Here is a 15,551-nt window from a genome sequence, read left to right as displayed (position 1 = left end):
ATGGGCAAATGCTCTCTTGACAGGGCTCCCAGCTGCTCACTTGGATCCCCTAAAAGCAGTCTACCACGCTGAAGCACGTCTTATTACAGGAGCATGGTAATTTGACAGAATTTCCCCCCATCCTGCATGAACTACATTGGTTTCCACTCCAAGACAGGATACCGCTAAAGACTGCATGTATCAACTACAGAGCAGTCGCAAGTAGCGCACCAGCGTACCTGGCAGCTAAGCTCCACATATCTGGTGGCACACGCTCCTCGTGCAGCAAATCAAACAACTGGCTTGAATCACAACTCATCCACAAAGAGAGCATCAGCAAACAATCCTTCTCTGGCATTCACCAACCCTCTGGAACTCAATCCAGGTTTCGGCTCAGAATGCCCCCAACATTCTCCAATTCCGCAAATCTCTCCAAACATGGTTCTTTCAACAAAACATTATGAAGGACTAATTCCAATGAATGCACATACCGACACACAGACCCCACCGTACCGCACTACTGTTAAAAGATGGCAGCCCGAATGTTGGATACTAACACTCTGTACAGCACTCTGCTGCTCTCAAGCTAGGTGCGCGCTTTAAACAAAAACATTTCTTTTCTAGGGCTTGTCTAATATTACGTCATGTTTGTGGTACATTTTGCAGACCGGTGTAGGACCATAAGGGATTTGTGCAAATAAGTAGTCACATTTGTCTGGTGTAGAAAGTGTCGGGAGGAGTTTTAAGTTGTAAAGGTGTCTGTTACCAGGGTGTCGGGTTCTATCGAACTTTGACACTAAGTGCAAGACGTTCATCATGGTGGATGCCAGTGACACTGGTTTGGGTGTGGTTCTTATGCAAAACAAATGTGTGGGGTATACAGAGTGACTGGATTCCCTTCACTAGTTCTGAGAGGTGCAGAAACATAGTAATCTACTAGAAAAGGACGCTCTCTGTGTAGTATGGGGAATAAAAAAGGCCTTCCTTCGGGGAAGGGAGTTTATGATGTGCATGGATCACAAACCATTGATGAGGATTTTCAGGAGCAATGGTCCAAATGGAGTTTCTCAAAGAATTGTCAGGTGGGTTGCTTCCTTGCAGGGACATGATTTTGTAGTGGAACATGTATCAGAAAAGGATAATACGGTGCGCAGATTATTTATCCAGAACCATTGGTGCAAATTACATACGTAAGTGAGTCTAGAGATGGTGACTAAGATAACGGATCAAGTTTTTGTGGTGAATGATGTTACTGTCGTGAGGCAAGACTGGGATGAGGCTGTCAGGGAAGATGGTGAGTTGAATCACACCATTGAGTATGTCAGGACAGGATGGAGAGGTTGGACAGACAATGAGGGGGTTGGCTGCCTTTCACAAAGTCAGGGATGAGCCAGAGAGTAGCGCTGTAATTTATCCTGGATAGCTACGCAGCCCTTCCCATTCAGGGCTCGATGGATAATGCACAGAGTTTTAAACTGAACTTGTGCTGAAATAAGTAACTAGTGCAGAGATTGTCGAGCTGCTGTGACATGGTGGTCGCAGTGGCATTGCCAGGAATCAAATTTAGGAGGGGAACAGAGGGGACCAAAGAAAAAGGTAGAGGGGCACAGACACAAGTGGGGGGGTCCTATGAAAGTTAATGTGTGACGTCACAAGCACTCCTGCAGAGAGCCTTTTGTGCACACCAAATACCCACACCCCACTGTACCTCCCCTCCCATCAGAATGCAAGCACAAAACCACTCAGTGACTAATGGCCCATCATTAGCACTTTCGTGGACTACATTCTGATGGGAGGGGCTGCAAGCTGCTCCATCACTGCTCACTTTGAGACAAAAGGAGTATTGCTATGTGATCTGCAGACATTTGCCTCAGTGAGTGTCACAAATAACACCACGAACATAGAACACCAGTCACTGCTCCCCTTAGGTAGGTGGGGCACAAGGGGGGACACTAGCCCCCCCACCTAGCGACACCACTGTGCCTCATACCCAAGCGAAATATAGTCGGGCCTTCTGCTTACAAGTCCAGCCCTCATATTGAGGAATCGGGCCCCAATGGAAACAATGTGGGGAAATCCAGGTTTTTCTCAAAATGTAAATGCAGCAGATACGGAATCGGGAAATATATAGAAAAAAGGCTAGTCTATCCCAGGTGCTCTCGTGGGAATTAAGCACCCGACAGGTTTGTAGTGCAAGATTGTGCCTTCTTCGGGATGGCCTTGCTAGCCTAGTGGGGAAGGCGCAGGCTATGCTCACACCAAGGGCAGGGGTTCGAGCCCATCAGGGGTGGACCGCCACCTTTGCACAAATGTGCAAGAGAGTCTGCAATTCCACTAAGAGGGCTGGACAGCCACCTTTTGCAAAAATGTGCAAGAGTCTGCAATTCCACTCAAGAGGGGTGGACAGCCACCTTTGGCTAACATGCCACCTTTTACTAAAATGTGCAAGAGAGTCTACAATTCCTCTCAGAGCAGTGTTAGTGGTGGAGCATGTCTCATTAACCCTTTGCTGTCCGTCTTGCCATCTGAAACCTGCCTGTTGCCCCCAAAGTGCAGCGTTGGGTGTGAATATCTGCAGCCTATCGGCACGTTTGAAATCAGTGCCTGTGGCGTTCCTGCAGTGTCTGCAGAATCAAGCCCCTCACCAATTGACCTCATCATCCCTACCCTAATACAATAATTCAAATCCTGCTTGGAAATAGCTGCCAACTTTCAGGGCCTTTCTAGATATTTTTAAAACAAGTATGCAATGTGGGGCGTGGGTGTAACGCTCACCTGATTCCCGTAGAGGCGCCGGTCTTGACTGGGCGTATACCGTATCTTCAAAGGTGATGTGTAACACACGGCTGGCTCTTTGGGCTGGACCTCTGTGCACTGTATGTCTGACTCGAAGGGTAAGATGTCTGCAGATAGAAAATATGGGATTAATGAACTGGGTTATTAAATGTCTCTCTCTTCTTCCCTTTCTCTTCTCCTGTAGAACCCCGAAGGTTAACGCTCTCACCTTAGGTAAGTGAACGCCGTGCTCTCCATCTGCCTCGGGGCAGGGTGCTGTAACCAGTTTCTTCACTGGATAAGGGGAGCAGGCCTCTTGACTTCAGAGGACTGCTGTCCGTCGTTTACTGCACGAACGGTAAGTTTCGAGTAATTCTAATGTCTTTAAAGTCTTTAGTAATGATGTCTCTTGTTTTGCAGGGTTCCGGCGATGGTGGATGACGGGCTGAAGTGAGTTGAAGATGGAGCCCGTGTGATGAATAGAAGCGCCTGGAAGCACGTAAGTAAGCGCTTGTTGCCTGCTTCACGATGCGCTCTAATTGTCTTTTTATTTTGCAGGTACAAGTTCGGAGCGGCTGCAGGGTGCCGGAATACCCACTGGGTTAGATGTGGAAAGGAGTAATGGCACGTGAGTATTAAAGTTCCCCAATGTCTTTAAACGCACCTTGTTTTGTCTTTCAGATGCGGGATGCAGGGCCGAAGGCCTCCGGAGCGTGCGAAGAGTTGGTAAGCTTTTGTCTTTCAGATGCCGGAATGCAGTGTGAAGACCTCCGGAGCGCACGAAGAGTAGGTAAGCCTTTGTCTTTCAGATGTCGGAATGCAGCGCGAGGCGTTGGTGACAGCCGATGGACCAGGTAAGTGAAGAGCTGTCACTGAAGACCGTAATGCTAACCTGTTCTTTCTTGTCTTTATAGGTGTTGCTGAAGACTGGATTCAGGATGGTAAGCCTTTTTCCTTAGGCCCAGGATCAGATGCAGAAGACACGATGAGCGTTCTGCTGCAGAGGATGCAGAATAACGCAAAGCAAGATTCATCCATCGGGTGTGGTTTAAATAGCCTCCTGTAGTGCTTAGGTGTCTCCTTCCACAGCCACGCCTAGGTAAGAAAAGAGTTCCTGCTTTCCAGAAGAGTTCCAGTGTTCTGAACCTAGGGAGTGGCTCCTGCCCCACCCAACAGGAAAAGTAGTTCCAAACAGAAGAGGATCAGAGGCTCAACTGGCGGGCAAGTAAGCAGCATGGTCTGCTGCAGGTAAGTCCACCCAAGCATTATGAGCCCGGCGCTTCCAGCGCTGGGACTGGGCATATTTATGAGCCTGGTGCCACTGGCGCCAGGACTGGGTCCAAAAGGTCCCAATTGGGACTGGTTGGCACTCGGAACCTGGGTTATGGATCTGCTTCCAAGGGAGTTGGGAAAACCCTGACCTTTTGGAAGCAGAGATCATGACAGTGGGCATGCACAGCACCACTCTTTTGTGGAAGGAGACAGCCCCATGTGCAAGTGGAGGGGCACAGGGACTGAGATAGAAATGTTTGCTCTCTCTCTCTATGCGCGGCTTCAACTATCCGACTATTTTTACTTTAAGCAGCACCTGGTGAACTCTAAAACCATGGAGGGAGACTGTGTCCGCCACCTGCAGCACTCTCTACTGCACCCACCCTACCCCACTCTCTCTACACCCATCTTCTCTACCCCCACCCCACTCTATCTATCCTACCTCCACTCTCTCTACCCCACCACCACTTGCTCTACCCCCACTCTCTCTACCCCACCCACACTTACCCCACTCTCTCTACCTCCCCCACCCTCCCCCAACCTTTCTACCCCCTGCACCTCCCCTGACTCTCTCTACCCCCACTCTACCACCCCCGACCCACCGTCCCACCCCCACTCCCACTCTCTCTACCCCCACCCACCCTAACCCCACTCTCTCTTTCAGTGACCCACCCACCCTACTCCCACTTGCTGCTCTACCCCCACCCATGCGACTCCCACTCACTCTACCCCCCACCCACCCTACCCCCACTAACTCACTCTACCCCCCACCCACCCTACCCCCACCTTTTACCTGCCCCCACTGTGTACACCATCCTACCCCCACTCTTTACCACCACTCTTTCTACAGCCACCCACCCTACCCCCACTCTCTCTACAGCCACCCACCCTACCCCCACTCTCTCTACTCCCACCAGCCCAACCCCCACTCATCCACCTTACCCAACTCTCTCTGCCTCCAACCACCCTACCAACTCTCACTACCCCATCCTCCCAGCCTACCAATTCTCTACTCTCACCCACGCTAACAACTCTCTCTACCCCCACCGACCCTACCCTCACCCTCTGTACCCCATCCACATGTGCTACCCCTTCTCTCTCTCTATCGCCACCCTCCCTACCACCCTCTACCACCACCCATCCTATCCCCTCTTTCCTTTCTAAACTACCACCTCTCTTTACCCCCACAAACCACAATACACCCTTTTCCCCCACCCACCCTACCTCATCCTACCTCCACTATTCCCCACCCACCCATTTTAGCCCCTCTCTCTATCCCCTCTCATCCTTCCTCTCACATACTTGCTTTATTTCATACCCTCTCACTCGTTAGCGCTTGTATTTCTTCTTGCTCATCATCGATGGCACCCTCCGTCAATGGCTTTCTCCTTTGCTCTATTCCCGTCTATGGCTTTATCCTTTGCTCTATTCCCATCTAATTCTATTGCACACCTGCACCCCGTATTGCATCCTCCTTTCAACCTTTGCGCACCTGGTGCCTATAAATGCAAAATGCAAAAATCAGCAGTAAACACCCAAACTATTGGCATTGACAGTGCTTGTTTTTAGTGGGGTATGGGCCCAAAAGGAATATTGCGGAAGATGCCTGTCAGTCATAATCCACTGACTCTATATAATTAGACCTACGTTATTTCAAAGACAAGCCATATTGATTTCGTGGCTGTCTAGTGTTAAAAAAGCATTCATATGGTTTTTTTAAAAAAAGTTTAAGGTAGAGTCTTTAAGACAATCTATGTGCTCACTCCAGGTTTAGTTTCTATTTGTCAACTTCTCGACATTCATTGCGCTTGGGCAAATGAATTAGAAGGCAAATAAGGCAATGGCGACAATAGTAAGGGTGCAAGCAACATTATAATTCCATTGAGACTAAGATGCCCCTCCCAGATTTCCCTGACCCTCTCTAATGTCAGTCGGGGGCAGAGAAATCTGGGAGTGGACAGTATATTGACATGGATGTAACCACAGTGTGCAGTAAAGGTGACCGCACTTGGCGAGTATCACAAATAACACTACAAACAGAGAACACAGTCACTGCTCTCCTTAGGTAAGGGGGGCACAAGGGGGGGCACAGGATTTCAGAGGGGCACTGGCCCCCCCAGGTCTCCCCCTAGCAACGCCAGTGGGTGGCCGTAGGGAATACCCCTGACCAGACGAACTGCTGTATTTTGCAAAACCTGCAAGCAATGAATTAGGTAAGCAGGCTGGGAAAGATGGATAGCGTTTCAATAATGTTGCCATTAAGGCAAGCTGCAACCATCTGAGCATGAAAATCCTCGGGAATTAAAGGAAGGACTTTTTGAGCTGCTTCAGTTTACGGAAGCCTAGTCAACAGACCGTGTTAATCTGGCTCTCCATAGCCAAAGTTGAAGATAGTTCTACACCCAGATTCCTGACCACACCCCCCTGAGCCCAGCAGCAGGCCCAGCGACAGCAGCCACAATTCTGAGGTCCAGCTCTCAGAGGCCGCGGCGGGCCGATGATCAAAACTTCAGTCTTATCACTGTTACGCCTTAACCAGTTACTTTCCATCCAGCCCCTAACAGCATTGAGGCCCCATCTCAGCTGGGCGGCGGTCCCTGTCTGCCCATGTTTATGAGTTTCACATAAATTAATAATGACTCAATGAGAAGCATGTAGATGTTATCCATGGAAATGATGAAGGGCGGATTAGCAATGGGTAATATAATATGCAGATGTATAATTGAGTGATTATGGTTAGTCGGTTTAAAACGTTTAGATCCATACATTCTCAATATGTGACCTTTCAAATGTCAGTGCTGAAGGATCCCAAGAGTTGTAGTCAAAAACAGACGACGTGGACAGATATCTACTTTAAGGAGGTCTTTGATGCATTAGAGGTTTGCTAGGGAACATCTACTGGATTATAAAATGAAAATAAAACAAACATAGATCAACCCTAATTGAAACCTTTCAGAGGGCCTGGAAAGCGATCTACAAATATCTGTCTATCCCCGAGTTGTCCGGTGTTCAAGAATACAGGTACAGATTTATTTCCAGGATATATACCAGCAGAGGTACACAGCTGTCAGGGGAAATTACTTATTTTTGTAGGGCAACAGTTAAAAGAATGCGTTAAGACATCTGAGCAGTTGGTTAAAGTGTCTGATCTTCCAGTAAAGAATGAGATCAGAAGCAATTTAACAGCATTACAAAAACCATTGAAGTTATAGACAACTGCTTTGCTAATTGTTGTAAAGACCGCTGGGGAAGGATTCCATTTTATATTTCCATACTTTATTGAATAAAATGTAATGTAACAATTAAAGTGGTATTATGTAAACGTGGTACAAATACTCCTGCCATGTTAAAATGGAAGGATTCTTTTAATGTCAAGCACATTATGGAAATGAAGAGTTTGGATTCATCAGAAAGAAACTAAATCCCGAGGACTCAAACTACAAAACCATTTTTCTTTTTTAAAAGAAGGCGTCCATTTTGCTCCTGAAAGATTCCAAAAATGTTTCTTGATGTAGTGGCTAGGGTCTGATACAGAACATACAAGTGCAAAAAAGGCTGTCCAACTATTGGTCAGAGATTCAAAGCAAACTGAGCGATATTGTAGATAGTGAAATTAGATGACTTTTGAATATTTGGAGGTCCAAGGAAAGAGTTTTGACAAGATTTCAGCTACATTTTAAATCTACAGTCCTACCTAGTCTGGAAGTCCGGAAATAAGTTTGCCGGTAGCAACATACCGGGATCCTTTCCCAGACCGCCAGACTACGAAAATGCCTGCAGGAACAGGTGCTCCCGGCAGGTCTGTCCTGCCGGGAAAACCGGCCGTGCAGCCATGGTTTTCATGGAAGCACCGGCACCGTTAGCCACAGTGCCGGTGCTTCCGTGTCCCCATTCTCATGGAGCCCTATGGTACTCCACGGGAATGGGAACTTACAGTTCCTGCCCTCGCATCCACCACGACTTGCAATATCCCGCTGGCACCGGGATATCAGGCGGCGGGAACAGTGTTACGAGGTTACCGCCGACCTCCTAATGAGGCCCATTGTCTAATTATGTCTTCACCCATGGTGGCAAAAGGGTGGGGAGAATTAGTGGATGCTTTCAGCACCGAAAGGCTGCTGCTCTGTGGACAGGAACAGAGAGAGAGAACTTTACTATAATTTGGGTGTGCTCCCAATCATATTTTTATAGGAAGAGAGATTGGTCTGGAGTGACCCAGAAATTATCAATGAGGGAATAAGGCTAATCCGCAAGAGTAAAGATGTTTTATCTCATCATATCACATGCTTTTAGAGGGTTAGTGTTCACTGTGGTAGTGCACTTTTGTACGACCAGAATTTGACCAGTTTTTTTAATGGGTGCATGTATATGTGCATGTAAGGGTAGGAAAGTCGCGGTGTGGTGCGATAGCATAGGGGGAGGGATGTGGTCGCGTAAATTAGTGAGTGGATTTATCAAGCGACCGTTATAATAAAAAAAGGGTTCAAATGACCACTTTAAAAAAAAAGCAGTAAAAACACCTAAACCGTATATCATAGAACGCTGGAAGCCCCACTAGTCAACTCTTTGTTAAGGAGCTTCTGTATTAGCTGTATTAATTATTTCTCTTGCCATGTATTCTTCACGCATGTATTACTCATTTACTCTCTGTGAATCTGATATGCATAATAAACTATTTTAAAACAAAAAAACAAATTGGCATAATTGAATGCACTAATTCATATTTCACACGGCACCAACAACCTCCATGTTTAGCTGTTCCCTTTCTAATGCTTGGTGGGTACAGAGTGCAGAAGTGAACGGCAGTTTGTTGAAATAACGACCGCTGGAGTAGGTTACTATAGCTTTTTCCGGGAGATTGTTGGTACCCATAAACAGTGTCTGTTAGAATCCCTGCTACTGAGCAGGGTCAATTTGTTGGCTTACTACATTGTCCATGTGGGTTTGCAAGTGTGGATAAAATTGCAAAAGGTGCACGGGCATTGCAAGTTGATTTCTTACCTGGTGGCTAAGTCTCGGTTTTTATTTTTCTCACATCACAGCTAATACGTACAAAGTGTCCGTGTTCACCGGTGACATCTACGGCGCTGGAACTGACGCAAATGTTTTTATAACAATTTATGGGGACCTGGGTGATACAGGGGAGAGGAAACTCAGCAAGTCTGAAGCTAACTCCAATAAGTTTGAAAGAGGACAGGTATGGTATAACACGCGTGCACTTTTGTGTCATTTTATTTCTATAAAGCATTTCTCCATTGGTAATTTACAAGTCAAAGCAGATCAGTAATTAACAGTGAATTTCACAAATGCATTTAATGCAGTGAGATAATGGGAAAGCAAGCGCCAGTACTTAGATTTTTAAAGTTGGGATGGAATGTAGCCAGTGGTTTTGGTTAGGAACCTGAAGAGGTCACATGTGATAATAACCCTGCAAACTTTGCACCATACAAGAATTTCTTGCAGCGATTTTACCCCATGGAACACATATTTTGTTTAAGGGAGCGGGGACACCCCTGCAATGGTCGCTCCATCCCATTTACCCCATAAGTGATCCCCATAAATAATGTCGCCTATGCCTTTTCCCGGTGACTATATGTACGCCGACATTATTTATATGAATAATATTACCCGATACCCATGAAGAGAGGTTAGGGATCACGTGCCAGTCCTGGGTTTGCCACAGGAGCAGCAGGGTATTCTCCACATACACCCAATCCTCCGAAGATTCAGTACCACCTTAGAAAGTACTGTGACACTAAGCTGCACCATACACCCGAGTGGAAGGGTGTGCAACCTATGTGCAAGTGGAGAGAAAGCACAATGATTACTAAACAATGTAGGCCACAATCCTTATTTTAGTAATCAGTAATTGCATGCACTATATGTATAATCCCCGTGCAGGAAATGAGCCGGAACAAGACAGAGCGGCGCTCAGGCAGGACAAGTATTGCCTTAGTGCTGTGGGTATACTGCAAGTGATAACGCAGCTTCAGAACAGGATACTCAGAGCAAGATCCGTCATGAAGCAGCGTTATCACATGCACGAGCAACCCACGTTTCAACAAGCAGACACTTTCAGTAGACTCGGAAGGGGAAACTGAATATAGAAACAGCCAAAGCCTCACATACTTGTTGCAGCTGTCCAAATTGGTATGTATGTTTCACAATGTACAGACATGTTTTTCTTAGGCTGAGTAGTATGACCAATAAAAACTGTGGGGAGCGACTTGTATTATTCGCTCAAAATGTTTTTTAATGAATCACTAAGACATGGTTTACATTTAAAATCGTGGACATTCTTATGTTCCCATAATGCTTTTTGCTTTCATGCAAAGCACCAGGATTTGGTTCTATGAAGAGATAGTGTATTGCATGACCTGGCCTGTGGCCACACCTCTTCCTCCCCATGGCCCGTCCTTTCAAGGATGAGAGGGATCCCGAGTACATTTTTTTCCATTACCAGCACTGATAATTCCACAATTCATACAGATGGCTTGGGCCAAGTCTATGCACCAGTGGCCCCCAGTGCTCTAGTTGTCATGCCTTCAGCAGCACAGATTCAATATAGGGTCAACTGGTCTGCTAAAGAATGCCCTAGCTCACGTGGGGCTCTGGAGCAACTGCTGATCTGAATGTTCGGAGAGGGCTCAGTTGTGAAATGTTTCGGCAAATAGGACTGCCAGAGGTGTCGCTAGGAGGGGGCAGAAGGGGCTATAGTCCCGGGTCATTTGGTTGCTGCCCCGGATAGAAGCTCTGGGGCTACAACCAAAAGGCTAGCTAGGCCCCTGTCCTGACAGTTCCAACATAAGCGTAGCCCCGGATCTTTTGCAGACCTAGCAACACCCCCAAGGACTGCAAATGCTTAGGAAAACTAATTTCTGACATTAAGGGAATAAAGAGCATTAGCTCCGATGCATGGTACAGTTACATAACTCTACTGAAACAAGATGGCTGCTGCTAGCGGTAATGGGAAATGTAGTTCCCACCTACTGCCATCTCCTACCAAAGCATGCCTTCTGACAGTCTACAATATGTCTCTGTCCCTGTGCCCTTGGGCTCCTTGAAACAAGTGTCTTACTGTGGGAATGGGGGAGGCTCATCTGATCATCCACAGCATGCATTCATGCAACGTTCCTCTTTCTGTGCCCACCACTCCCCGTTCAACCATCTTCTCTCAGGGTGTGCTCATTGACACATGCAAGGGGTAGCCTAGCCGCACTCGTGCTCCTTCTCCACTCTCTTGCACCCCTGGACCTTATTCCCCATCCCGGAACCACTCCTCCTGTAGATGCCCACTTTTCATGGTCTCACAGGGGGAACCTTGTCTCCTCTCTTGCTCAGATTTGGTCCATTCTTCACACAGGGTCAAACCCGTTCTAACTTTGTTGGTTGTCCTATTGTGGGCCGTGTTTTCTTTCATTGATTTGTGTCCATGCTCTTCAATCTCCTTCCCCCACAGACACCTTCCTGCCTTATGGTGAAGCAATTGCCGAGAAAAACAATCCCCCAGAAAGTTAGACACTGTAACATAATTCAGCAGTTTTGCATTGTGCATAAACACTCCTACAAGTGTGACGTCAGAGACCCCTGTAGGTTAAAGAGATGCCATCATTGGCATTGCTCAAAAAAGACAACGCCACCAAAACGGTAGGTGCTTTCCCACAAAATGTGCCTACCAGCACCCAGAAAGATTTCGCAGAGACCACTTTTATGGTTGCGAAACTCATGGGAAGTGGGGTTCCTTACGGGACAAGAGGAAAGGATTAGAAGCAAGACGGGGTGCAGTCTTAATCAGAGGCAAACAGCAAATTCAGATTGTCAGAAGAGAAATGGCAAGAAAGACAAATCGGACTGAGCAGATGGCATGAATGAGGAGGGCACCAAGCAGGCAATCTATGTATAAAGACATTAGAGCTAGCAGAACCAGGGGGAGCGAGCCAGGCTGGCGAGATGCGAGAGAACTATAGCAAATGAGGAGGACACCCACCACTTGGGTTTGTGATCAGTCAAAGATGATAAAGAGCTGCACTTATAGAAAACAGTAAATCGGGGTACATGAACTCTGTGGTTTGAATGAGCATTATAGTGCGACTAAAGTATTAAAGAGATCCACGTTGCATGTATGTCATGTTTATCAGTGTAGATTTGGGTGGGGAAGAAAACAAGAACATTTTAAATATACTGAAGATTCAAGCAGAAAAGGAAGAGAGGGGTACAGGGAAAGGAAAGAAAGTAGGCACATACAAGGGACAGAGATGGGGTGAAGAAGTGTAAGCTGGAATAGGTTTGAGATGCAAAGGAGTGGCAAGACAAGCAGACATATGATTAAAGGAGAATATGGAAAGAAAAATCTGATAGCTAACTGCAGCACAAGTCTTATGAAGGGAGCTGCAATGGCTCCAATTTGTATACTGTGATGTAGCTGTGTGGGAGGGCGAGCGAGCGAGCAAGTGGATCAATATACAAAGCACAGAGATTACTTGAGCGAAATGGAAGATTCAAAATAGATTTTAATGCCTAAGGGAGTAGGTATTGAAAAGTTAAACAAAAACAGCACAGGTGTAGATCCAGATAAACGATTCAAACAAGATGCATCGAAAGTGGAAGGGAGTCCTCAGGATGGGCATAAGAATGGTCTTTTTGAAAGAAAGGGTGGGGCAACTTGCGGATCCAGCAGAGTTTCATCAGGGGTAACGTGGGTAACAGGTTTAAAAGGGGTTTAGGGAGTATTAGAGTATGAGCAAAGAGAGCCAGGGATTAGGGTTTACAGTGTTACAGCACGCATGGAAATGGGCAAATCCATATGGGGAAGCGGTCCTCCAACATGGTCAATATCCAGGGCTGTTATTGTGTCAGCAAAGAAATGTTAAGAAAATACGGATAGCTCTGTTGTACGAAAAGAACACTCCAGTTTTGATATTGGTTTACTTATTCATAGTGTTTTGTATATCACCAGCATGTCCTCCAAGCGAACATCGGGACTAAACTTTTGTATACAAAGCTGAATGTTGGATGTGTGTATGCTTGTCTGGCTATACAAAGCCATACTGTTAAACCCATGCTACCAAATTTTGCATGGATTGCTCATTTGTCTGGGGCAAGATTGTAGTCTATGTTTGGATGCAAAAATATCACTCCGTAGACACCCTCATTTACTGATGCTCGCCCCGATTCACTACAGTAGGTACTAGAAGGAGGCAACATTTGGAAAAGTGTCTGAAGCAAAATATTCGATGAGTTGGTTATTCCTTTGAAATGTATTACCACTGTATACAGTTGGAAAGTGTTTATTAAAGCATTTTTAAAGGGAATAAAAAGAAAAATGTAAAGATATTTTTATCACGCCGCTCCAAATATGGGAAATGGCAAGGTTACAGTTTACTTAAGTTCATTCACAAGAAGACAGCACAATCAATCTTTCTTGGGCATTTGCTTAAATGTGCTGAAGCCATTGAGTGACTGAAACATGCCAAACAGAAAAAGAACATCACTTGGAAAAGCTCAATCTGATGCAAAGCGAAAATCAATATCAATAGCTTCTGAAACACAACAAACAGCAGCACGACTTGCCGACCAGATGACAAGAGCAACTTTATCCAGGGCAAATGAGATGCCAGAGCAAACAGAAGCAAGACTTGCTAACATGAGGACAAGAGCAACATCCTCCAGGGCACATGAGACCCAGAGAAAACTGAAGCAAGACTTGCTGACATGAGGACAAGAGCAACATCCTCCAGGGTACATGATACACCACCCAATCAGGACACATCAACACTGGGTACCCCAGCTAGTATGTATATATGTAACCTTGCAGATAAGCAGTCTACCAGCCACTTCTACCCTTAAAAACAAATACTCCCAACAAAATAAAATGGGGAGTAAAAATGTGAAACAGATACATATGGGTTTGAGACTTGCTTCCACCATCACAGCTGCAAAGATGTGTGCATATGAGCATGTACCTGGCTTCTGCTCACACAGCTGCAGATATGTACACATTAGCATGTGCCTTGCTTCAACCCACACAGCCGCACAAATATGTACATATGAACATGTTCTTTGCTTCCACCCACACAGCCGCACAGATATGTACATATGAGCATGTGCCTTACTTCCTCCCACTCAGCTGCACACATGAACATATGAGCATGTCTCTTGCTTCTACCCACACATCGCACAAAGATGTATATATAAGCATGTGCCTTGCTTCCACCCACACAGCCGCACAGATATATACATATGAGCATGTGCCTTGCTTCCACCCACATAGCTGCACAGATATATACATATGAGCATGTCTCTTGCTTCTACCCACACATCGCACAAAGATGTATATATAAGCATGTGCCTTGCTTCCATCCACACAGCCGCACAGATATATACATATGAGCATGTGCCTTGCTTCCACCCACACACATGTACAAATGAGCTTACAATAGTTTCTCCCTCATTAGAGGAAAACACCTCTCTTGAAGATTGTATTTCTGGTTTTAGACAGACTCTTAATCAGGCCTTTGATATACTTGCCCCGCAGAAACTCACATATCAGAAAAAATCAACTAATCCCAATGTGCCTTTTATGCCTGAGGTAATGAGACTAGAGCGCAGAAGCGAAAATTGGAACGCAACTGGAGTAAACATCCTACTGACTCCAATCTTAGTGCCTATAAACAGGCTGCTAAAATATTTAAATCTGTGATTTTTAAGGCTAAGGAATCCAATTTAAATACTAGAATTCTAGCAGCAGAATCAAGGCTCATGGAGCTTTTTTTTAATCTTACAGGAGCTAAAAGGAAGTACTACAAATCCCACAACACCTGTAGATAATAACTGGTGCCAACGTGTCCATAATGGTTTTACAGAGAAAACATGTAAACATCAGGACAATATACGAGATCAGGGAAAACTACTGTCTGCTACCACAGATCTCATCCCTAATGTGATCAAAGGGCCTGTTCTTGAGTTAGCACTCTTGGCATTCAAAACAGTATCAGACAAGGAAGTCCTGGAAGTAGTCCACAAACTTAAACCTACTTCCTGTAGAGGTGATATTTTTCCTGCTACTTTGCTTAAAGATTTTATTTCAACATTAGTACCCTAGGTCACAAGGTTTATAAATCGCTACTTCCAAGAGGCCCCGGTACCTGAAAACATTAAGGAGGTATGGGTTACCCCCTTGTTGAAGAAGGATAATCTTGACCCGGAAGAAGATGAAAATTATTGCCCCATCACCAATGTTCCCTTATCCTTAAGATTCTGGATAAAATAGTTTATATGCAGTATCAAATGTTTGTTTAAAGCCAGGACATTCTAGAAGTTCAGCAGTCTGGTTTCGTCCCTTTCACAGGACTGAGACAGCTTTGCTAGATTTGATAAGTCACATATTACAGCCATTATTGAGGAGGGCAATGCAGCGTCGCTCCTGCTTTTAGATCTATCCGCCGCTTTTGATCCTGTGGATCACTGTCTTTTGGCGTATAGACTGTAGGCAGATGTACTCCCTCTGCAACAGCATGGTTCAAATC

At 45.8% G+C, this 15,551-nt stretch overlaps 1 protein-coding gene across 2 annotated transcripts in view; it reads left to right on the top strand.

Annotated features, from left to right (window-relative positions):
• Window positions 1-15,551, top strand: part of LOXHD1 (lipoxygenase homology PLAT domains 1) — a 1,234,736-nt gene that overhangs the window by 971,091 nt on the left and 248,094 nt on the right. For both annotated transcript variants that reach the window (XM_069626921.1, XM_069626920.1), the window contains one exon: window positions 9,069-9,223. In XM_069626921.1, the coding sequence (XP_069483022.1) occupies window positions 9,069-9,223 (155 nt within the window). The remainder of the gene's footprint in view (window positions 1-9,068; window positions 9,224-15,551) is intronic.

This window comes from Ambystoma mexicanum, chromosome 6p (assembly GCF_040938575.1).
Source record: "Ambystoma mexicanum isolate Mex_15411 chromosome 6p, UKY_AmexF1_1, whole genome shotgun sequence".
Classification (NCBI taxonomy): domain Eukaryota; kingdom Metazoa; phylum Chordata; class Amphibia; order Caudata; family Ambystomatidae; genus Ambystoma; species Ambystoma mexicanum.
Note: the sequence above shows the minus strand (reverse complement) of the source record. Positions and strands in the feature narration are given on the sequence as shown.